We start from the raw sequence: 24,822 nt of genomic DNA, 5'->3' as shown, positions 1-24,822 counted from the left end.
GATTTTCTGTGATGAATGTCATACTACCTCATTGCAATACATTTTTGGACATTTGTCCGTTTGCCATGTTAAATTCAAAATCCACTTCCCCCATAACGCAACTGTAACGTTTTAGATTTAGAACAAAATTATGGCAAATGCTATAAAAATACTAACACTGTACTAAAATTTTGCTCCCAATATTTATGGCAAACTTTGACGTTAAGCTTCGCAAATCGAAAGCTCGCGGACAGAATCTGCAACATGGCTGCCGCATGACACTGTTCAAATGCAAACAGAAGCAAACCATAAGCCGTTATGAAGGTAATAATCGCGTTATCATTTCCAAGCACACATTCCATTTACCGTGTCCAATGCTCGAAATAACCCAACGTCTTTCCATTTGTAAATTACACTAATTTTCCATCAAGATATTACCATCCAGTCTCATTGGGTTCATTCCCTTCCTATTTCCTGCATCCTCATAACGTACAGCCTTTCTGTAGCCCATTAGCGTGGCCCAATGCTTTTGAAGTGCCTCACGACCCTTCTCCCATGCGCTGCCCCTGGTACACGATGGCTACGTAGCAACAGCAAGACACTTCCGGGTGTGCGAACTGGACGGTCGTTTGACGTCATCGTTTGCCGGGTTCGGAGAAGGTTAACCGTTCTAAGGTACTCGCACCACGTCGGTCACCACTTCCGCCGGCTCAAGGTGAGCGAACGCACAAAGATGGACGGTTCCGTGAGGCGAGCCTTTTTTGTTTTAGTTCCGCGTTCCGCTCCCCCTCCCATCTATTGTTGGTGCGGTTTTCAAGAGACACATTCTGGGATCGCAATCATATTGTGCTTATGATGTCATTAGCCCGGCGGTTGGCCGTCCGACCGAGTGAAGGAATTGTTAACAGGAAACTAACGCTGTTACCTTTCCATCAAATAGGGAGTTGCTTTCTGGTGAGCGATTAGAAAAGAAAAGCCCCACGTCTCGCGTAGAAAATCAATCGACCCCACATGAAGCAGCCGTAACGGTGAATGCTTTGGGTGGTAATGTGATTTATAGCGCTGTTGAGATAGCGCAACGGGAAATGGGCGCTTGTATCAGCGGGTCATAAAGGGGGCACGGATTTTTGTGGCCGTAAAAAGTTAGCATTTATGAAAGCTTTTTAACCATGCGACACTAAAAGCAAAGGAGTAATTGTTATTCTTTCCCTTGCCGGTCTGTATAATGGAGAGTAGCATTTTGCAAACATGATTAAAAAACTTATTGCTGCACGAATGGCACAATTTTGCGTTACTGGTCGCGCAAACGCAGCGTGGCGAACAGTGTATGTGTGGGGAGGGCAAAAAAATAGGTCAAACATGGGGAAAGCGAAAGGCGAGTCGGAAATCACGAAAGCGGAACTGTGCTGAAGACTGGTTCCTCGCTTTGGTCCCTTCCTGCTGCGCTCGGCCGATTATACCCTATCGTGATTAAAGGGGGGAAAAACGCCTCAGGGCGTCGAAATTGGGTCAGCTTGGAGGGCGAGCTACCCGAGCGGCGGGTTGATGAAAGTGCAATTTGTTAATCGCGTACGAAAGCGAGATAAGTTCGGCTGTCAGGTCGAGTTTTAGCTTATTTCAAAAAGAAAAGGATCACCTTTGCACACAAATGTCGTGCGGTCAAACCAACACAAACACACCACGGCAAAAGGGCAAGGTTGAGGCTCGTTCAGCTGCAAGGTTTGGAATGAAGCGGAAGCTTTTGAATTCTGACCATACGTTGTGCATAGGTTAACCATTAATAATGCACAATGAGGGCATTGAATGCAGTAGAGAAATGTGAATTTTCTCGTTATAATCTCGTAGAAATCCAATTAATCCAATCCAATAGCAGTAAATGTCAAGTGTCGCTTTCTAATGGCATTCAAACTCCAACAGGATAGTTTGCCTTGGAACGGTGATTGATTTTCCCGGTAGCTTTTACCGAGGATTGATTTAAAATGTGAAACCCACCAAGGATGTCTATCCTTGCTCTTGTGCACTTTACCCTCCATCCACCGCGGACCATCTTCACGCTGACACTGTTGATCCAGTGCCGATGCTGTCTCGATGCGATCAACCCACCAGGCGTCTCCATCAAAGCACGTGATGGTGAGGGGGGTGGTTCTATAAACAATTCCAGCACGGCTGCAGTCGTGGTCCAGGGGGGGACCACGACTGCAGCCGTGCTGGAAGGGTTTATAGAACCACCCCCCTCACCCTTCAGGGGGGAATGCTGGCACTCATTATCAGCGTATGTTCGAGCCGGACTATCGTTAGAAGAATCCATTTTAATTTGAATGTAGCGTGACCTTTCCATCCCTTGGCCGCTTCACCCTATACCGCATCGGTTTCGTTTGTTTTGTCCCTGGCGGACCGCTTGCGTGGCTGATTCCGTGTGAGCAGTCCACCAATCACGGTCAGCGAAGGCAATTAAAACCACCGGCACCAGTGGTAAGTGTGCTGCAGATACGTGCGTTATCTGGTGGAGTTTCATTTGCTTATTATTATTTTTTCGGTCCGTGCTGCTTTTTTTTTCTTTCTCTCGCTCTTCAAAAGGCGACAAGAAAGGGAAGGGAGAATAATTTTTGGGGACAAGCATACACATACACACACATATACAGCACATATATACTCACTGCCATCAGCGTGCATAGTGATGATAAATGGTGTAATTAGATAAAATGTTGCCCGACTCTTTCGTGAAGCAATGTAAACAAAGGCACTGGCACTCCCAAACAAAAAGGGGTTAATAATAACGATGAATTGTGGATGGACTGTTTTTGTTTTTTCGGTAGTGTACAAATTGGTGCAGTAATTGCACAGCTATCATTACACATTTTGTCGTTCATATTACCACCATCCCTTTCTTCCATTAACAGCGACGAAGGTCAGCAAATTACGATTCGGTTCGGTTGATGGTTTCTATAAGCAATCGATTGTGTTTTGTTTGGTGAAGCCTACTTCGTGCTGGTTTGTTGCCACTGTCAATGCACCATTTGTTTAGTATTTGTATCATCCGCGAGCATTTCAACAGCCCTAGCGCGGTAACGAGGCCCATCCCAACGCGCACCACGAGCCGTTGGGGTGCCTGTTGTTTTGTCGATTTTTTCGGATATTTTTATTCCCAACCGACCCGGGAGGGGTGCATCACTGCCCGTCGTACAGCACCGCGTGGAAGCGTTTCGTGTCAAATGTTTCTTTACCGCTGATTGACGGGTTTATTGCCGTACGGAATGGACTTCTTGGCTCATCGATTGTTGCAGTTTACTGTCGAAATCGGGTTCGGCGCGGGAGGAGCAAATAGTTTGAAGCTTCTGCCGGTGTGTGAGAGCTCCACGTTTTGACAGCGATCATGGCAACGGCCATAAACAATGCTTTATGTCGATTTGTTGTGTGTTGGGAGTTCTCTGGAATGAGTTTATTGTTTTTGGTTTTTTTTTGTGCTTTTGTTAGTGTCATCGATTAGCGTGGGATACGTTGAAAGTATGTGTTCGAAGCATATTTAGATAAAACGCCATCAACTATAAAAGTGTTGTCAATATTCAACCGTTCAAATTGCCGACGGAACTAAAAGAACTGCACAGACTATTCCGCACCATTGTTTCCAAGCGACCAATTAAATTTTTTTTTATGACTTGCGAAATTATGCACTCTGTCTTAGAGGATGCCTAATGGATCATTATTTATTTGCAGTATTTGCTGCGCCTTCCTCACTGTTCTTGCTCAACTGCAAGCAAATACTTATTTTGCCTTTGCCTAGTATAAGTTTACTACGGGAGTACTTGGCACAAATAGCCGTCTTGCCATAAAATAAAAAGGCCCCCAAGCGAAAGCATTAACAGTTTGCATTTATTCATCAAATTAAACAAAACTATTCTGCACACATTCCTGCCATACTCATAATTCATTCGCATACGGGCACAATAGCACACGCAATGTGCTTTGTTTTTCCCTCCCATTCACACACGGAACCAACAATCACTGCCCAACCACCCTATCAAAGGGTTCTTCTACCCTGGTGTGTCTGTGTGTGTGTGTGTTGTTCTGTTCTGCGATCGAAAGATAATCAGTGCACTGCAAAATACGGTGCGCAAGTCGAAGATCATAAAGTACTCGAGCAAGCGGCGCTACTGTGCCTCGTAAAACTGTCCATACAAACAACACTGGGGGTCATAAAACTGAAGCTGAACCAAAATAGCCCACACACACACACACACACACACACACACACACACACATAGAATTCGCGGTGAAATAAATCTCCATCCGCGACAGGGTCTGTGTTCATCATCGCGTACCGCGCGCGGTCGGTTTCCTGCGTCGGCATGGGGCTTCCATCACTCCATTCAACTGGTACGACCTAAAGATTAACCTTTAAAGTCCGAGTGTGCAGTAATTTGTCGGTGTGCAGGAAAGGTGGAGGGGCGCGAAAAAGTGGGCTTGGTTCATGGCTGTCGTGATGCAGAGACCAACCTGTAAAAACCTGGACAAAATTCGCATGTTGAAATCGTATAAGATATGCTTTTTCATACACAATCAAAGCGGGACACGTTCGTACAACCTGCTGTAAGAGGGCAAAGCATTAGCTGTGTGTTGAAGCTTCGTGATGACCAACACAGACAAACACACACACACACACGCGCTTTCATCTAGCACGGTGCAGGGCATTCGTGAAAGGATACTTATATCTTTCCACTTCAGGCAGAGGAGGCGCAAACCGTGAGTAACGCTCCCAAGACGGTCATTATCGAGCTGCCGTGTCCTGCCGGGCATGACGATGGCTCATTTCTTTGTGCTTTGGGCGCTACTGCTGCTGCTGCTGCTGCTCCGTGACGGTTTCCGGTCACCGGCCGAAACATCGCTCAAGGGTCGTGACGGGCATTGCAAATGTCACCCCGAAATGGGTTCCCCAAAATAGTGACGCCCTGTCAACGTTGGAACCCTCCACGTTGGAACACACACACACACACACACATTGGTGATTGATCGTGGAAAGCGGAGCGTGTCTGGGTGTTTTATTTTCTGATTTGCAAATTTGAAACATTTCCGCTCCGGGTAGCGTTGGGAAAGGAAAGTTTACCAGAAACTAAAAGTTTTATTGTTCCCAAAAATGGGGCGAACCTCACCGTTCGGTGGATGAGCGGGCGTGCAAGCGTGCTTTTGAACGCGCTTTCTATCGCAAACAGGGCTTCCTGGCGCTGTGTGTTCCTGTCCTTTCTTTCTTCTTGGAGTTACACAGCAAAAACAAAAAGAAAGAAACAAGCATGAAAACAACGCCTTTCCGTTCTTTCCCCACGTTTCCCCTTCCACGGGTACATCAGGCGCGAATACAACCAGAACGCATTCTCACGTACGGAACCCTCGCACGCGTTACGCGGGCCGATCCTTTGGTGGTCTCAAAACTCCTGCCCCGACGACTCCCCGCCCCATTGGGGAAGCAGATGAATCAGCACGCTGTGGAAGGCCAAGATTGTATTTATAATTATGCTGGCCACCCGCCGAGGGGAAGTGGTGCAAATTCGCCACGATGCTTACGACGCGTCGATGAGCGCTCGGCGAGTATTTGTTTACTATAAATACACTACCCAAGCGCTTCAGGTTTGCGATCGTTCGGTCCCGCTCGCACACGCTTAAGGTCTCGGAAGGGTCTCTGGGGAGGGGGGAAGAGTGCACGAAGCTAAGCATCTTGATGTATTTCGCTCTGTTTGTGTGTGTTTGTGCGGGTCCCTTGTCTTGGTCCATTTAAACCTGGAAGGGCGAAAGTGAGAGCCACCACTACAGAAGGAGGGCTTTACATCGATCTAAGACATCGGTGTTCGTCCTTCGAGGGGCTGTTGGTGTTTTTTTCCCTTCTTCATACAACTGTAGTGGCTAGATTCCCGGTAAGGCGTTCGGTGGCCAAGCCGTTGCCAAAACACGCAAACTGCTTTCCCCTGTTCTAGGTGAGCTTATGCCTAGCTCGGCGGTTCGTTGGAGCTCGGTGACTTGAACGTTCGCTCACTTCGTCACGGCACTCGCAACGGTACGGTCGCACACACAAGGGTCGGCGTCGCAAAACCGAACGGACCCCGAGCACTTTAATCAGTTCTAATCCAACGCGTGTGAGTGTGTATGCGTGTAACAGTGTGGACTAGCTGGCACACTTGGCTCTTCTTTCTTTGTTTAACGATTTGAGTGTGCTTTGAACCAGTTTCGGAAGGTCTTTATGGATGTACTATTGCAGCACAGTATCGCCCAATAATCACAAACCTGTGGGAGTTTCGCGCATTAAGGAAATTTGTGGCCCTGTTTGTAACCGGAAAGCGTAAGCGGCTCATTAGCACGGTGGGAGCGTTGCAGTGCTGGTGTGGATACGTTTGTCGCCTGTGACGCGTGCTCGTTCGTTGCAGATAGTGCATCACTCTGGGACCTTCTCCGTCCGTCCGACATAACAGGGTCTGTGGGTGTGTGTGTGTGTGTGCTTGTGTGGTGTAAGGCAAGGAGGCTAGAAAGGAACCGAACATGGGTCCACTTAAGCAAATGACACATTGCGGAAGCATAAGTGCACTGTTTGCCGTGCTGATAGTGCTGTTCGGCGTCAGCTCGTCGGCCCTGACGACGTTCGGGAAGTCGAACACGAATCAACAGGCAGCCCCAACACCACCGCCGGGTAAGGAGCGATCGATTGTGGAGGGGTTAGGTGGGTTCGGTTAGCGTTTTCAAACCAATCATTATTCAACTACTATGTTGCGAAAGTTGATTAATGATGAAAACCCCCAGGAGTAATCTGCGAAACAAGAAAACGAGGTGTGGAGCGCAATGCTTCTGGAGGGGTATTTAAACATCCTCCCTATCTTTATAATGTATTAATGGGTTTTAATTGGCAACTCACCGACATTAGGCAGTTCATGCAAAATTGTCTGGTGAGTTTATGATAAAGAAGAATCAAACACATCATTTTCAAACCAAACCTCTACCTTCGGAAGTAACGACACTCTATTGAGGTAAATCAATAGTGAAGCTAGAACGATAGACTCAGGATTTATAGAAACATGTACACAGGAAAAGGGAAATAACGGCCAATATAGCTAACTAATTGCATACAAGCCACCTGTATAGAGTTTTACTAGACCTTTCCAATAACGCTTTGGCAGGAAGTTGGTTCAGAAGAATGCTCTATCAGAAAAAATTGAAGTTGTATGGAATAACCTATTCAAGATGCACTTTCTGGTTAGGTGTGGTTTCATTTCTCGGCAGCTTCTGTTGATTGCCTAATCGTATCCTTGTGAGATATTTAAATATGTTTTTTTCTTTTTGAAGAATTATATTAAACAATTGTATACTGTTGGATTCTTGAAAGTCAGTTAGCAGGATAGCTAGTCCTACGGGGGCACGGTCCATTCAGGGCTTGAACCCATGACGGACATGCTGTTAAGTCGTACGATTTGACGACTGTTCCACGAGACCGGCATAAGGTACATTACTAAAAAAGTAAACAAATACATATTCTCTCTGCTGTTAGGGACTCTTTGTGCTAACCAAGTACCAAATTTGTGGAGTTGGAAATGGGAAAATATCTATTTTCTTGATAGCAGTGTAAAAAAGGTCAATTATATCAATTGTCAAATAAGATTCAACGCTTTACGCTTGAGCTTAGAACAATGTATAAGCTACGGTTGTAGGTTATAGAACAAGCTATGAACTTTAAATAAGGGTCGACCGCAATAATAAGCCAAAATAATTAATAAGTCCCCCCTTCGTTCTGACAGTTAATTAAGCTTCTGCTTAATTAACACTTCACAATTCGCATGCCGGCATCGCATTGCACGGTATCCTATAATTGGATGTATTAATCACCCAAAAATCATCGTTCCATCGGTTATCCTAATGCTTTTTGCGTCTGCAAATTAATGAAATTTGCCAGCCGTGCGTGTTTTGTAAAATTTAGCTTCAAACAAAACGAAAGTAACGAGTAACTGCTCAATCTCGATGCTTGCGCGGCAAAATTATGACAGCGAACGCTACACACACCATATTCACCCATTCAACATGTGCTCCGGTTTTTGCTCAATCGTCCGCCGAGCGTTAACTATCAAAAAATGGAACTTTTCCATTTCCTCTTCGGGCAGCGTAAAAGCTCTGTAATGACCTGTAGTACACGCAAAACAAAGCAAAGGCCAGGAAGCAAATAACAAAAACAAAACTAGCAAACTGGAAAGGTCTGCGATTACGCGTTACGGATTTGTTCAAGCATTCAGGCTTGGAATGTTCCCCCCACCGCGCACAAACGATCGCACGCGAGTAACGTATTGTAAAGATCCCGCTTGCTTTATCGTGCCGAAATTCAACGCATTCGCCCGTCCCGTGTTATGGGGTGCAGGTGTGCGCGAATTCAACGACTCTCGTGCTCGTGCGTGCGTAGAACCCTTTAGAGCCGGAGCCCCAAACGGATGAACTCGTAACAATGGAAAGAATTCGTTTCAGCACATTCCTTCACTTTGCTGAAAGCATGCTAATGGTTGCGGTCGTCCTCGGCGAAGGAGGTGGCGCACGATTACCATACCGACTGGCGCGTTTGGTAAACACATTTTGGTGTTGCGTTTGGGGTGTAGTTAATTCCGTGATCAGATAAAATCAACCCGACCCGCAAAAATACGAATGTCTGCGGCTGACAAAAAAACTAGGTAAAAATAAATAAAAGTAGGATAACGTGAAAGATAGTTGCAGAATATGCATATATTGCGTAAACAAGGGCAGGATAATACTATTCGATTATTAGTACAAAGCATCCATGTCAGCGCCTGAATGTATGCAATTAGCATGAAGGGTGAGAATACCGGCCCGGGACGGTATAAATACCGAATAATTGAATACAAATTAACGACTCGTTTGGCGTGGAATGGGCCGTCGAGTGCCTTTTGTGTGCCTAAGGTGCTCTTTTGTTCTACGGGAAAGGGTCCAATCAACAGATTGGCAGATTGGCTGGCGGAAGTTTTGTTTGTCGCTTTCGAAAATCCAAGGCACTGTGTGTGTGTCAACCACGGTACCATGGCGAGATTATGTAAAAGGTGGAAATTTATGGCCCCGCCCCCGCATGTCGACAATCGAACCATGGGTTGGAAGGCAAGCTACATGGATTCGAGACGTTATAGAAGGTGGCAGAGTGGCACGATTCGGATTAGCGGAGTGGCAATGTTCGAATTAATTGCACGATTATCGAAATCTTGATAGAGCGAGTTTAGTGGCACCCTCCCTCCAACTAATTGAAACTATCGACATGGTTGATCATGTTTAAGTGTGGCACACGATTGCTTACAGGTGGTACAAGCGAGTCGATTGCTTGCTTTACTACCGTTTAGTGAACACGAATCGCTGATTTTAATGCAAACGGAAATAGGGAGAAATGGTGGTAATGAGGAAATACAATCCGCTTTGCGGTCATCGTATGACGAAGGGTTGGGTATACAGTAAATGGACGAGAAGAGTAATCACTTTCGATGAAATCATTCATTCGTTGATGGTTGTTTGATTTTGTATAATTCTTTGATGTGTGAAAGGGCCGTTTCATCAGTGATTCAGATAAATGAAAGCTTATAGAAAAACCAGTCAAAAATTGAGTTCTAAACGAATGAATGAATTTCATTTATGTAACGTATGGTCAGACGTATGAGCAAGCGAGCTATTTCTGGACGCAATCTGGACAGTGATGAATGAAATCTATTCATTCGAAATGTTAAATCAATCCCATGCCGTTGTAGTTGAGCAGAATCGGATTATTTGTAACATCAGTAGAGTTGTCAATATCACGGAAGTTACGTTCATCTGACTGACTTTGTATCTAAACATGTTTTTAGTACAACTTGTTCTGCCGAAGGAAAAAATGTCAGTTTTCAATCATCCATATCCAACTGTTGGCTACATGAAGGTCCCCAGTGCCCTATATTATTATCTTCAAACGATCGATACCAAATAGATCTCTTGACCTTTAAACTTATCCTACACCTTGCACTGTAATTTTGATTAAAAAAAGGAATGCCACAAATACAAAGGTAGCTTCATGCTTACCTTCATTTGTGCACGAAACTCATGATCATGAACCACCTTGTTGCACATAATGGAGGATAATTTAAGCTCCTATCAGACTAGTACAGCTCGTGGAATTATAGGGATTGAGCACAGTGGCGGCAGCACCAGCAATGGCTGTACTAGAACAAGCTAAAGAAGAAGAAAAAGAAAACAACTTTCAAGTAGCTGCTTTATCTTCGCTTGTCATCAAACACGACGTACTGGCAAGGCGCCGACGAAAGTGGAAAAATTAAATTGAAGAAAGGAAACCTCCGTCTGGAAATTGCTTCAAAATCATGCACAAAGGCGAGTTCAGCGGATGCAAGCATTATGAAGTGAGCGCAAAAAAGTGCACTTTTCGAGGTAGAAAAATTAATCCCCCCTCTACGTTGCCTACATCACCCTTAAGACCGTGCCTATGTTGCTATACTTTTTTTGTTTGAATTTTCAGCCAGAATTGTAATTGAACCTAGGCACGTAACAGTGGTGCACTTGTTCGATTCGGCCATGACCACTAGAGCTTGGTGGGTGAGCTTAGCAACACATCGTTACTTCCGGCATGATAGTCTCCCACTCCCTCCCCCTGCGTTCGTAAGACCGAGTTCAAGACATTTGGGTTTTCCTTTCTTTCAGCTAATGATCATTGTGGAGCACACCGCTCGTTGTGTACGATTTTTAAACCCCAAAGTAATAATTTTGTCCTTTCTCTCTGTTTCTCTCGTTCTCGTACTTTCTTTACAGTGGTAGCCAAAAGCTGTACCAATCACGCCGACTGCAGTACGATACAAAACACGAGCTGCGTTATCGATCCGATCGATGATCGTATGCGCTGTCTGTGCGGTGACTTCAAGGCACCGGTAAATGGATTATGCTCCGCAAAGTACAAAGGTAAGTGTAGTGCCCACAGTGTAGCGAGTCCGGAAATTGGTCCCAATTTTCGGGTATCCACATGTAGAAGCCTTCCTGGGATAACCAACATGCAACAGGATTTGATATAGCATGGTGGAATGGGGCTGCTAGTGCTGAACTGATAGGCTGAACGCTAAATGAAAGTAAGCAAATCCTGCCAGCGGTGGCAAAAGGTGGCAGTGCCCTCAGTGACGGTGACTTGCGTTTCAGCAATAAATTTGTCGAAAGCTTCCGTACTTGAGGTCGTGGAAATGCTGTGCTGCCAGTCAGTTCGTATCATGCACGGTCTGCGGGCTAGCCGCTTCGCAAAAGGATGGAAGGTTGTAGTTAGATTTGCGGCAGATATGGGTTGGTTCACATTTCACTGTCCGCGTAACCTCTAGTTACATGAGTTATGGTGGACCCTCCCCTAAAGATTGCATATAAGGGCTATGCGAGCACAAGATGTTGCATGTTGCATGACCTTAGCAGGTACGGCTGCGTGTAGTGGAACATAAAGTAGAGTTACGTGACTCGAAGCAAGAGGTACATCTTTTTTTTGCACATTATTGTTGATACCTTTACATCACAGGAGGAACATAAAATTGTGTTGAAAAGTTTGACACCATGAACTAAGTAAATTAAGTGAAGTCATCGAATATTCACTCCACAGTAGATTTATTCAAGCAACGATCGTTTCTTTCTCAATTTAAATTAATTGCCATACCTCTAACATTTCCCCGCTTCTCATTTAAATCTTCAGGTCTGCGCCATCTGTGTGGAGACTCGGCCCAATGCGACTACGGTATGATGTGTGCCATCGAGAACTCTACCAAACCGACCACTACGCTGGTGACAAGCAAAACGTTCCTCACCAGCAGCATGCTGAGCAGCAACGGCAACAGTACCTACAAGGTGTGCCTGTGCGATGAGGAGGCCGAATTTTTCGAAAACAAACACGAACGCCACTGCAGCGGCGGTACGGTAGTGATCGTCACAACAGGAGCAGTGATTCCACTGATGTTGCTGCTGCTGGGAAGATTTATCGCTAACCTTCCCATCGCTCGCTGGTATTCGGTGCTTTAAGTATAGGCCGTCCGGACATCCGGCGACCTGAGAAGTCACAAAACCCGTTGCACAATGCACCTTGCCAAACAGCACCAGGCAAAACAGCTTTCTGCAAAGTATTTGGGTAGATGTGGGCGAAGGATTAGCTCAGCACGTTCACGATAAATCCGAATTTCTTGTCCCAGCACCAAATTCGCCTTGTTAGTGTAATGCGTTAAGGAGATAGAGATACGGCAATCAGAACCAATTCCAGTAAAGATTAGTATGAATATATTTTCAAAATTTCGGCACAGCGAAATGCACGACCGTATCAAACTAGAATGCACAGATACTTTTAAAGTAATCTTATTATACCATTCGATGCAAGCAAACAAGAACAACGTACAATTAGTGGACAACGAAAATGTAACTTTTGCGCTTAACTGTTCAGAGTTTTTGCCATTTTTCATATTCATATTTCCGGTTGATTATAAAAAAAACTTCAAAATTTTAAATATAAAACGACAAGGCAATTCAATCTTACTAGAGTAGCAGTGGATGTATTAGTCCCCTTCATATCAAACTATAGGGTTTTATTCGGTAGTTGTAAATAATGTTCTAAAAATTTAATCGATTTTGAGTATACTATTCCATCTCAAGCAAAGGGTTCACATTGATGTATACAGAAACTTAGTGTATTTTTAAAGTAGCGATAGTGAGAGAAAATGAAACCAAAACAAGTGTAAAAGTAGTGGACTTACTTTATTTTTCCCAAAACCAATACAAAAACACAAACACTAAAGACGTGCTTAGATGCTATCTACTCATGCTAAAAAAAACAAGCAAAAGTAAATACTAATGATGATTGACTAAAGTAAGCGTAACTGTGTATACATAGCTGGTAACTGAGAATAGAGAGGACTTACATACTAATCGGCAGCAAAGTGTAAATGAGAAATTCATCAAAATTAGCCGTTGCTTGCGCACCACAACGAATGCAACTCAATTCTACGCGGTTATACGCAGTTTACACGCATGGTTTATGGAACGACTCGATGTAATGTAAAGTGGATTGTTATGTGAATAAATTTATTTGATCTACGTACGCTTTTTAGCTCTGCTTGGCGCATAGAAGTGCATTTTTTTACTCTAAATGATTTTGGGCAAACACAAAAACGATTGGGTAAGTCAGAAACATGTAATTGGCGAAGAAATTATCTTTTTGATAGTTGTGGAAATTGTATTTTTTTTGTAATTTTTAAATTATAAATATCCACAATGTACAGTCTGAACTCACTGGTTGAACTTCGATTGCATGCCAACTATTGAATATGAGCTTTTAAGTTGGCACGTTTTACAATACAAAAAAAAGAAACTTTTCTCAACGAGCCATGCGATTTTTGTAAATTTTTCAAAACCGAGTTTGCATACAAACGCATGCTTTTTAATTGAGCTATTAGCCGAATAGCTTAACACGGTCTCGTAGTACAGTCGTCAACTCGTACGACTTAACAACATGCCCGTCATGGGTTCAATCCCCAAATGGACCGTGCCGCCATACGTAGGACTGACTATCCTGCTATGGGGGGAAATCAATTAGTCACTGAAAGCCAAGCCCACAAGTGGTACAGGCAGGCCTTGACCGACAACGGTTGTAGAGCCAAAGAAGAAGAAGAAGAATTAGCCGAATATCGAGCGTTCAACAGAAAATTATGCCAACTAAAACGCATTCAACAATTACATTCATACTGTATCTAACTGCTCGTTCAAAATAACGAAAGTCGACATAACAACCAATGTCGATCACAGCTGTCGTTGCCCGGTTTGACAGTGCTGTCAAATCGAACCGGTTGAACCAACCAATGTGGCCAGATTATTTTGGCGGATTTCGGTAGGAGCAACAATATTTTATCTGTAGTTTTCGGTAGGTTAAAATTCGAAACTCAGGGGGGGGGGGGGGGAGTGCTAATGTGTTAAATAAAAGTTCCCTCTCACGAGAATATGCATCCTTTGTCTAGGAACATTGTACTAGGAATTCAAAGCCAAAGAAGAACTAAGATGCACATTTTCTTCTCAGTGGTGGCAAGTTCTTTTTCTCGGGGCTCCAAGCGACCGCTTAGAGCGGTGGCAACGCTTTTTCGCATGCGATTTTATCGGACGGCCTGTCAAATTTTTATATGGGATTTGACAGACAACGTCGGACGACGAAATCGCACGTCCGACGTTATCTCTCAAATCCTATATAAATCTCGTCCGATAAAATCGCATCCAATGAGCGTTGCCACCGCCCTAACGCCAGTGTCACGTCGGTTTGTCGGTGGTTTTAGAGCGGTCATCTGTGAATCGGTAGGCATATAAAAAATCGGTAGGAATACAGATAAATCGGTATTTCTGGTCACTCTGAACCCACCGCACGCTTGCGGTTTGACGTATGGCCATTTAAATCTACAACTTGTGAGAAAAAAGCAAAAAAAAAAAAACGAACTAACGTTGTGGCGCAGTGCAATTGAAAGAAAACACGAGTTTCGCATATTTTAATGCGTAATGCGAACGGTTTGCGCGTGTGTTAAGGAAAAACTAAACTAAAAACTCCTTGCCAGCGATGGCCCAATCGGTAACGGCAGGTGGCTGCAAGGAACAGTCCATGATGAGCGAGCATCACACAACGCCCAAGAAGAAGGTAACGTTGGCGCTTGCAGAATGTGCCAGCGCCAACACAAGCTCGATCGAGGACGATTCTATCTTTCGCACGCTAGAAAACTTTACCGCCCAGAATGGCACAGCAAGCCCGAAGGTAATGTAAAACACACGGACACGTTCATCCACGGCACGTCCCTTTAACGTTACCCGCTTTACCCCTTCCCGTTTGCAGCTGCCCACCATCAAGGACTTTAGCATCCTGAAACCGATCAGCCGTGGCGCATTCGGCAAAGTGTTTCTAGGTTATAAAAACAGCGACCAAAACAAACTGTACGCCATCAAGGTGATGCAAAAGACGGAGATGATCAACAAAAACATGGTCTCGCAGGTGATAACGGAGCGAAATGCGTTGGCCCTGTCCCGTAGCCCGTTCTGCGTGACGCTGTACTACTCGCTGCAAACACTGTCCTCCGTGTACCTCGTGATGGAATACATGGTGGGGGGCGATCTGAAATCGCTGCTCGCTATGTACGGCTTCTTCGACGAGCATACGGCACGGTTCTATGCGGCCGAAATCTGTCTCGCCCTGCAGTACCTGCACGGGCACGGCATCGTTCATCGCGATATCAAGCCGGACAACATGCTGGTGGCCGCGTCGGGGCACGTCAAGCTTACCGATTTCGGCCTGAGCCGCATCGAGATGCGCCGTGATCTGGAAATATCGGACCTTATTAACTGTTCGCCGAATCTGAACGCACGAACGCCCGGCCAGCTGCTGTCGCTCACGTCCCATCTGTCGTTTGGCTCGCACGATAAGCGCATAGTGGCGGATGCGGCGGCTGCCGGCGGTGCCGCCGCGAATCGACCCATACGGGAGGAAACGTCGGACCACGAGTCGGACAGTTCGTTCGGCAATTCGCGGCGACAGAACGATAGCAAAATGTCGGGCGTGAGTCCGTTTTTTTCCGCCGAGCAAAACGTGAGCGTGGACGAGGAGATAAAGGTGCTGCGTTCGGAGCTGACGATAGTGGAGGAAAAGTTCGACTCGTCCTCGTGCTACTACACGTGCAATTCGGATGAGGATGGCAAGACGAGCTCCGGCGGCAGCTGTGAGTCGGTGAAGCAGGTGCGCTTAAGGTTAGAACCGGCAGATGAACCGGCGGAGGAGAAGGAGAACATTGACAGCACAAACAGTGGCGAAGAGAAGGCGCGAATGAAGGATCCGTTCGAGTGTTTGATGGTAAGGCGCAGTGGGGATGGTTGTACATTGCACATATGCACGTAACGCTTCCACACTTCAATTTCGTTACAGGTGTCGAAAAAGCTACACCGAAATTACACAGGCGAAGATTCGGGCGTTTCGAGCAGAAAGAGCGATATTTCCAACATTCCCTGTGAACTGTCGGCGATCGAGAAGGTGGAGAACCACTCAAACAACAGCAATAAGGACTTCAGTTCTGATTTTTCAAGGAGGTATGTGTAATATGCATGGTAATTATATACTTTACTCACGCTGTCCTTTGGCTTACAGTTACAGCATGAGTAATATCACCGAAATATCGCACTCGCCCGTTCGGAATGGAATGCGTGGGTTTAAAAGGCCAGAATTTGTCAGGTACGTAGCGCTGCTTTCATCTGTTTCTATCATGGGCTCATATGAAAAACAAAACATCCACTTACAGAGGAATCAAACGGGGGCGCCACTTGGGGAACCGGGTAGATTCGCTCGCTTCAGACGTCGACGGCACCAGTACGGGACTGACGCAGGAGATCGACGTGCTCGACATCTGCAGCGAGATGCATCGCAGCACGCCCAAAAAGCGCAAAAGCGCCGCCTCCCCGATCAAGGGCGTGCTGAAGGTACGGTCGCTGTCGGACGATGAGATGCAAACGGGCGGCGACGCGATCGCGAACGTGATGTTTTCCACGCCCGTCTCCTCGCAAAAGCTACGTCGCGAAGGGGGCCAGCTGGGCAAGCTGAAAAGCACACGCTTCCAGCTGCCCTCCTCGATCGAGCAATCGCGCAAAACGAAAGCGTACGGCGAGCCACTTCCGCCGCACTTTATCAAAATGCCCGACGAGTCGGTAATGTCCCCGATCTGCACGACCGGTGCGACGGCGGGCTGTGACAGTACTGCGGGCGGCGATGCGATCGGCCCGGCGATCGAGAACACACCGAAGGCGGTGAAGACACCGTTCCGTACGCCGAAATCGGTACGCCGGGCACCGCTCGGGTCGGACGAGCGGATACTCGGCACGCCGGACTATCTGGCGCCGGAGCTGCTGCTGCAGCAGGGCCACGGACCCGCCGTCGACTGGTGGGCGCTCGGCGTCTGCCTGTACGAGTTCCTTACCGGCGTGCCACCGTTCAATGACGAGACACCGCAGAAGGTGTTCGAAAACATTCTCGGCCGGCTGATCGAGTGGCCGTCGGACGAGGAGTCCCTGTCGCCGGAAGCGGTCGCGGCCGTCGAGCAGCTGCTCGAGATGGATCAAACGAAGCGACCGGCGGCGGAGCAGATGCAGCGGATGCCGTTTTTCGCCTGCATCGATTGGAAAAACATGAGCCAGCTGGAACCACCGTTCATTCCCAATCCGGACGATCCGCAGGACACCGGGTACTTTGAGGCGCGCAACATCATGCAACACCTGAAGGTGTCCAACTTCAATATGGACGCTTTTTAGGGGGGAGGTAGGTGGAAAGGTTCCCTCGCACGCGGCGCGCACAGCTGGATACTGGCCGTGGGAATGTAAGTGTTTTTAATTACGCACTACACACACATATACATTTCCTCTGGATGTGTGTGTGTGTGTGTGTGTGTGTGTGTGTGTGTGTAAAGTTGAAAACGAATGTAGGTTTCGCCGACAGCACGGCCTGGGACAGGCGGATCAGGGAGAATAGTGCTAAAATAGGATATAATGGAACTCGTTATGACCAAGTTTTTGTATGTGACCCTTTCGTTTGTGTTAAATTATTGTTTAAGCGATACCACAGTGTAGATATATGTGATACGTTCAAAGAAGGACTGAAACTGGAAAATAACGCAGTAGTAAAAACATCACGATTATGTGTGGTGAATGGCTGCGGGGAAAAAGGATGCAGCAAAAACGTTAGCCACCAGCTTGCCCCAGCCAGCAGGCGCGCAAAGAAGGCAAAGCAGAAATGAGTCAGAAATCTTGATAACGCACGTTCGAGTAGTAAGGATATGGTTCCTGTGATGTATGTGCCAACATTGCCAGCGTGCAGGAACCGGTCAGCTGGGGGACGGCGCAATCTAAGATTTACAATCTAAGTCGCTGTGGGTCATTCCGGCTGAGAGCAGTTGCTAGCGCACAGATGGGGGTTGCTCAATACATTTAGGTTTAAATAACTTCACTGTAACAGCGAGGCATGCAAGTCATAAGTTAGCGTTAATATTTGATATGTTTTAGCGGCTTAAAATAAATAGACAATTCGAAATGAAGTGAAGCCGCAGAATGGCTGGTTAAGATAGAATGTCTTCCGATGATACATTACTGCATTCGAACAAGCAAAGCCGTAAACGAATCCCTATGTAAGCTCACTGTAGGATGGGTTCGCGCAGATTCGTGAAATCGATTCGGAACGATGCTCAAATCATCGACAGCACGTGTGCACGACGCTGTCCTCACGGTCACACGGAGGAGGCGGGAGGCATTGCTTCAATTTATTCAATCCCAACGGCCATCTGGCGCCTCTGTTATCGTATTGGTTCATAGTCATGGGGGATGGTTTTTTTTTTTTGCAAAAATCCCATCCACAGTAATGAGCATCCGCGAGGCTCGATTGCATAGGCGGCGGCAAACATTATACATATACAAACTATTTGCTGTGAGGTTTATGAAATGCTAATGGGTAGTTGGCAAAACGGCACACCATTGTCGAGAAGTGCGTAGTGCGGGGTGGTGGTGGTGTGCGGCAGCGATGAGTAGCTTTGTCGCGATCGTTGCTCGAGCTACTGTACTACTACTGTACATGCAAAGCAATCGCTGCTAAACATCATAATTAAACGGAATAGGCTCTCTTTCTCTTTTGCCAATGTGAGACAATTCCGTGCGCGGTGGCGGAGAGAGATGTTCCACTGCACGTGCACAATAGGGTACCGGGGCGTAATGGGTACGCCCGGGAGGGGGTGAGTATTTTTGAGGTGCATAATGCAGTTGTGGCTATGAGCAATGGCAAGTGTACGTGAGAGCTGCAGTTTAGAAATGTTCCTTGCACAGTAGAGGAGAGTTCGGTTGGTGACAAAAACGTACATGGTGGTTGTTCGGCAGTGTGTGTGTGTGTGTGTGAGCGAGCCGGACTAGCTATTTTAGGCTATCAGTAAGACAGTGGGTGGAAGCGATCAGTGATCACCTGGTAGTCGATCTTCAAGCAAGCCGCGCACATGTACTGTCTGTGACGAACTTCCTCAACTCAACCGTCCTTATCGGATCAATAGTACCTTAATTAGATAGAGAGACAAGTGAAGTGCAGCAGTACCGATTAATCTGATAATCTAGATAGCTTCATTTTAAATTAACGGCTGTTGTAATTGATCCTTCTGTTCCTGGTGTACTGCGTACTCCTCGTGGTAGCGATAACGAATGGGCAAGATGTGTCACAGTAAAGTGCAACAGTGATCAAATACCTTATCGAGTTTTGATAAGATCAATCATCGCGGTGTATTGCCTTATCGAAGCAGCGATAAGGCGGTAGACTAGGTGACTAAATGAGTTGGATGGTCTTTTGCCGAGGGCTTTAGACATATCGGTTTGTGTAGATAGAATCAAACAAATTACTGATTATTATCCCTAATCTTGTGTTTCTGTTGTCTCTATTCGCCAATTCCATTTCGTGGTATGCATTTAAATTCCCTCTAATATATTTTAAAAATTATGTATCCAAAAGCTAGAAAAGGCGCGTGAAATGTGAACATTGAAAAGGAAGATAATCTTCGAGCCTTAGAACACTAACGATCAGTAAAAATCCACAGAAAAGGTGGTCGAAACCTTACGCGCTGTGATCATGTGGGGCCAAAACAGTTCCTTCATTCGCTTCTGCAACTTGTACTTTCGGGTGAGTTATCACAGCACTGAGGTAAAAAAAAGTTATATTTTCTCTTTGTCTGCCACCATATTGCACTCCACCAAATTCCCGCTTCAGTTCAAGCATACCTGTCTGTCTGGCACTGGCCCAGGCAATACAGTTCGCATCGATGTGTACTGATAGGATTTCATAAACACCAGTCAATCCCCCGTTCCCCCGCTCTTTGGCATCGCCACTCGATTGGCCGATAAGCAAGATTCTTGCAAATAGCCGTCAGAACATCGGTCCATCAATGTTTACAGCACCTTCGACAAGTGCGACGGGCTAATGCGCGTCCTACCCGTGCCCGTGGCAAACGGGCACACCGACTTCCATAGCAGAAGGCAATGAAGTGCCCCCCGCTCATCATTCCGACACATGGTTTGTCGTGGTTGTATAGTGGACACCGCACTGCACTGCACCGCACACCGGCATGTGCCTCGCGCGCCGGTTGGTATAGCGGATATAAAAATCAGAAGAAATTAGTAGCATTGTTTCAGTGTTATCACAGCCGGTGCTCGCACCGCTGCTGCAAGTGTCGCGCCCGTGCCGTGTGTTGTGATGTCAGTGTGCTTCGCTGGATCGTCGGACTGCGAGCCGCCATCCTAACGTCCGCGAAGCGCAGGAGGAGCATTTTTGGCATGCGTCGGCGGGATATACTGTGTGCAGCAGTGCCTTTAGCAAACCTGTTATGCTTATGCGTCTAGTTTTTGCGCTTCTTCACGGTCACGCGTCACACGCATAGTTGTTGCTGCGCCCCGTGTACAGTGTGGTTGGAGAAAGCTCCAGTGTGTGTGAACTCGAAGGTGTCGGAAGATGTTTTGCAAATAAAGAGAGCCACCCCTTGTGCTGCCACCATGCCTACTGTACCCTTTTGGGCTGGCCCATACTAAGTAAACGAACAAACACTGTACACCCCGAGTGCATTAGTGATTGTGCACGTGAGTTGCGACACGTTTTGGACTGCAGCGGCGGTGTGCTGGAATTTAAGTGATCTTGAGTTGTACTTTAAACCCATCGGAGACGCGCGATCGTCCACGGCAGATCTGGTTTACACTTGCCATGGTATGAGCTAGAATATAGTTAATAGCGTAATAGCCCGATCAATCCTGTTCGCACTGGCCAGCGAGGGGAGGGGATAAGCGATAATCAGATGTACTAATGGCGTAATGCTGCTGATAAGAGAGCGATGGAGCGGGTGTTAAAGATCGTGAGAATAGCAGATGGCGCTGTGGTTGCACCATACGTGGTTTGGATTTGGTGTAAAAGCACGTGGAGTTTCGGTTGATTTGAATCCGATTGATCCAATGATTCTGAATGTGTTATGGTGTTAAAAGATGACCAATTGAACAAATTTGACAAAAAGGCTTATGACGCTTGCAATCTACTTGGTGCGCCCAGTGACTATGTCAACCGTCAAAGTGGATGAATTTTCCCACCATGTATCACACTTACAGTGTGTTTGTTGTTTAAGCTTTCACTTCGCAGTTAGTATTTCTGCTCTAAAAACATTTACCCAGTGACTTGGAGTGGACCCCCCCCCCCTTCGATACAGAGACAGTCGTAAGGTCAATGTCAGAAACATCGGGTTTCAAGTTGTTGGGTTCTCGCCGGTCAATATTGGAATTCCCCCCAGCAGCGTCTGGTGCGGTCGGCGTCAAGTACAGAACATCCGATATCGAACATTAGTAGAAGCGATAAAAAACACTTTCCATCTGAGTGTTGTCAAACACACTTAAGCTAGGGGAAAAAGCATCTTTTCTAAGGAGTTTTGCTCTTGGTCCTGATGAATATGATAAGTACTTGTTCATCTTCCAATTTCGGTATTAGTCATATGAGGCACCAATTAGTTCGTCCACTGTCCAGAACGTTTACCCTGGACATGCGGTTCGATGAAACTTAAACCCAATTACGCTGATGGAGAACTTAAGCACTGCAGGAGGTATAATGGGGCTAGTAGTGCGATAATTATCCCAGCCAGCGATCACGCGACACTGCCAGTCTCCTCTCTCTCTCTAGTTAGCGAACCGATTACTACCTCCAAAACCCCATTCGCGTGCCCCGTACCGTGAAATTCCACACATTCCTTCCAGCAACTTCGGGGACGTGGACACAGTTCAATCATACGAAATGACAAGGTCAGGAGAGATGGCGGAGACCACCGCTCTGGCACTCCGAAACCGAAGCGCGATGACGATCGCTTCCACTTACTTCCTGTACGGGGGATGAGAAACATGGTGTTACATGCGGTGTAGATGCCGGGTAGAATTATGATAGATCTCTACGAGCCGGTACGGTTGCGGTCTCCGCGTCGTAGCCGGTAGTTTCCTTATACTACAGCGAACGTAAATGGGTGTGATTAGAGAGGCTACTTTTTCCCCGTGCAACCTCTTATCTTACCTTTTTCGCTGCGATGATGGCTAACGATGACGGTGTGAATGATGATGGGTAAACGAGGTCTAATTTTTAGGTCCACCGTAACGGGGTTTGTGCGGCAGCGACGTTGAATGGTTCGTGACAGTTTTTGACCAGTACACGTGTAATGTGTTCCACTGTCTCATTACAGGACCAGCTGCAGCCAGATGAGCAGCTTCAGCAGCAGCAGCAGCAGTCCACTAGCGACACCAGCACGAACGATATTTGGAACTATGTGGTGTTCGTTACCTTCGTTGTTGTTTCGGCGCTGATACCGATCCGGAAGCGGTTGTGCCGCCGCAGCAGCAACAGCAAGAGCAAGCAGGACTATGTGTTCGGGGCTGGGCATATCTCCACCCTGGCGATGATGCTATCGATCGCTCGGGGCACTCTCGGCGTCATCTCGGTGTTGGGCTATCCGAGCGAGTTCTTCTACCGTGGGTCGGCCATGTGGGAGTCGCTGTACGGCGTCATCACGGCCTATCCGATCGTTTGCTTCGTGTTCATCCCCGTGTACTTCGACTTGGGCATCACGTCGGTGTACCAATATCTGGAGCTTCGGTAGGTGCATAGGAAGGATGTCTCTTGTGTGAGACGATCATGCGACTAATCCATAATGCATGTTTCCTTTCCTTGCAGCTTCAACAGTCGTCTGGTGCGGTGTCTGGCGTCTGGGACCTACATCATACGCACTCTGTTGAGTCTAGGAGTTACGATCTACACACCGACGGTGGCGCTGAACACGATCATCGGTGTGCCGTACTGGGTGTCGCTGGTTTCTATTACGGTCATCACTATTTTCTTCAACGCACTGGGTGGCTTGAAGGCGGCCGTGGCGGCCGACGTGATACAGAGCCTCAGCATGACGGCGATGCTCGTAGGGATCATCATTTACTGCAGCATCACCGTCGGCGGGGTGGATAAGATATTGACCATCAGTTCGGACAATGGTAAGAAGTTGTGTTGGCTAAAGGTTAGTGACAATGACGCTCTCACGCTTCCCCTATTGCAGATCGCTTTGCCTTCTTTAACTTTGCCACCGATCTGCATCTGCGCGTGACGACCACGTCCGCCTGGCTGGGCGAGCTGTTCAATTCACTCAGCCTGCTCGGCTGCCAGCAGAACTTTGTGCAGCGGTACCTCAGCATGCCCACGTTCGGGCAGATCCGGCGCACACTGATGCTTAACATTCCCGTCGTCATACTGCTGTTCTCGCTGCCCTGGTTCGTCGGGATGGCCATCTACGCCATCTACTGGCACTGCGATCCGTTGAAGGCGAGCGTGATCGCCAAGATGGACGAGATACTGCCCTACTTTATGGTGGACCGGTTCGACAGTGTGCCCGGCGTGTGGGGCATCTTCGTGGGGACGCTGTTCAACGGAGCGCTCACGCTCAACATCTCCAACATTAACTCGCTGGCGACGGTGACGTGGGAGGACTTCCTGTCGCTCGTACCGGCGCTGCGCAAAAAGAGCGACAAGCATCAGCTGAACGTGATCAAGCTCGTCGGCACGGTCTATGCGGTGGTGATCATGGGCGTCGGCTTCATCGTTGGGCTGCTGTCGGGCGTGATCGAATCGTCGATGCTGATCATCTCGGCCACCTCCGGACCACTGCTGGGGGTGTTTGTGCTGGCCATGTTCATCCCGTTCGCCAACTGGAAGGGAGCGGCGTTGGGCATGCTCGCGTCCCACCTGTCGATCCTGTGGATTGTGGTGGGCCGGTTGATCGAGAGCAATGTCAGTGAACCACTGCTGGACACTTCGATCGAGGGATGCTACGCGGATCTGATGGAGGCGCAGAAGAATGCCACGCTGCTGGTGGCGGTAGCGCTGGAGGAGGGTGTGAATGCGGTGGAGACGAGCACGCTGCTCAATCGCATCTACTCGATCACGTACCTGTACTACGGTGTGTTCGGGACGGTGCTTACCGTGCTGGCGGGGGTTGTGGTCAGCTTGGCGACGTGGAGCAGTCACGATGTGTACAACATGAAGATGCTCCATCCGGCCGTCCGGTGGTTGTACTCGCGCTGCCCGTTCAGCGGCAAACACTTCGGTTCGTTCGAGGTAGCGGGGAAGGGCTATGGGGCGGGGATGAAGGAGGCGGTACCAAGGTGTTGAGCGCGGGATGTCCTATTCACCCCGGTATGTGATGCAATAGTTCCTATGCCTAGCTTAGCAGACTTCGCGCGACGTCCTGTGAAAGTGAGTGTAAATGTTGTGAAGAAGAGGGTGCGTAGCTTTAGTGAGTACGTAAGATTATTATGAATAAAGCGTTAGTTAATGAATTATTTAAGAATAAATGTCCAGAAAATACTGTTTTAAATATTTACGAAAGTCAGTCTTTGCTACGGGCGAACGATGTACCTCCCATTAGAGGAGCCAAGGTGTCTTCGATTGGCATTTAAATCAGAAATCAATTGTTTTAAAACGTTTAATGTTTGGGAGCAGCATGGAATAAAGAGGCAAATGAAGACCATAAGCTCAAAATCTCTTTAAAAACACATAGCCAACAACAGCACTAGAAAGTACTACAATTTCAAACAACATCTTAAGTTACGTCTTCCCTAACGCAACCCGCGATAAGCGAGGGACGCCTTAAGTCGGTATGCGTACAAGTGTGAAGCGCGGAACAGCAGCGAAGGTACAGCCGCACGGTGGTAGATCAACGTGGTCTTTGATACTTTATCATTTCATTCGTT

The 24,822-nt window shown here is 47.2% G+C and overlaps 3 protein-coding genes across 5 annotated transcripts; all 3 read left to right on the top strand.

Moving 5' to 3' along the window:
• The first annotated feature begins 5,980 nt into the window (after positions 1 to 5,980).
• Positions 5,981 to 13,093, top strand: LOC1281534 (uncharacterized). The gene is made up of 3 exons (XM_321458.6): positions 5,981 to 6,649; positions 10,786 to 10,932; positions 11,696 to 13,093. Exons 1-3 carry the CDS (start codon positions 6,502 to 6,504, stop codon positions 12,016 to 12,018), a joined length of 618 nt encoding a protein of 205 aa, XP_321458.5. The 5' UTR covers positions 5,981 to 6,501; the 3' UTR covers positions 12,019 to 13,093.
• A 1,312-nt stretch (positions 13,094 to 14,405) lies between these two features.
• LOC3290493 (serine/threonine-protein kinase greatwall) lies at positions 14,406 to 18,115 on the top strand. The gene is made up of 5 exons (XM_551171.5): positions 14,406 to 14,773; positions 14,852 to 15,859; positions 15,932 to 16,092; positions 16,151 to 16,234; positions 16,302 to 18,115. The coding sequence occupies exons 1-5, from the start codon at positions 14,582 to 14,584 to the stop codon at positions 17,302 to 17,304; spliced, it is 2,448 nt and encodes an 815-aa protein (XP_551171.5). The 5' UTR covers positions 14,406 to 14,581; the 3' UTR covers positions 17,305 to 18,115.
• Positions 18,116 to 18,842: 727 nt separating this feature from the next.
• LOC1281536 (sodium-coupled monocarboxylate transporter 1) lies at positions 18,843 to 24,423 on the top strand. 3 transcript variants are annotated; one of them, XM_061646443.1, is made up of 5 exons: positions 18,843 to 18,879; positions 19,533 to 19,696; positions 22,272 to 22,681; positions 22,760 to 23,070; positions 23,133 to 24,423. In XM_061646443.1, the coding sequence occupies exons 2-5, from the start codon at positions 19,646 to 19,648 to the stop codon at positions 24,239 to 24,241; spliced, it is 1,881 nt and encodes a 626-aa protein (XP_061502427.1). In that variant the 5' UTR covers positions 18,843 to 18,879; positions 19,533 to 19,645; the 3' UTR covers positions 24,242 to 24,423. The 3 variants fall into 3 exon arrangements, with proteins under 3 accessions (XP_061502427.1, XP_061502426.1, XP_321460.5); XM_061646442.1 differs by lacking the exon at positions 18,843 to 18,879 and adding an exon at positions 18,891 to 19,341 and having other exon boundaries at positions 19,529 to 19,696; XM_321460.5 differs by lacking the exons at positions 18,843 to 18,879; positions 19,533 to 19,696 and adding an exon at positions 19,787 to 20,770.
• The last annotated feature ends 399 nt before the right edge of the window (positions 24,424 to 24,822 follow it).

The sequence above is a fragment of the Anopheles gambiae genome, chromosome 2, assembly GCF_943734735.2.
Source record: "Anopheles gambiae chromosome 2, idAnoGambNW_F1_1, whole genome shotgun sequence".
In the NCBI taxonomy this organism is placed as follows: Eukaryota; Metazoa; Arthropoda; class Insecta; order Diptera; family Culicidae; genus Anopheles; species Anopheles gambiae.
The sequence above is the reverse complement of the archived record's forward strand: the minus strand, read 5'-3'. Positions and strand labels throughout refer to the sequence as shown.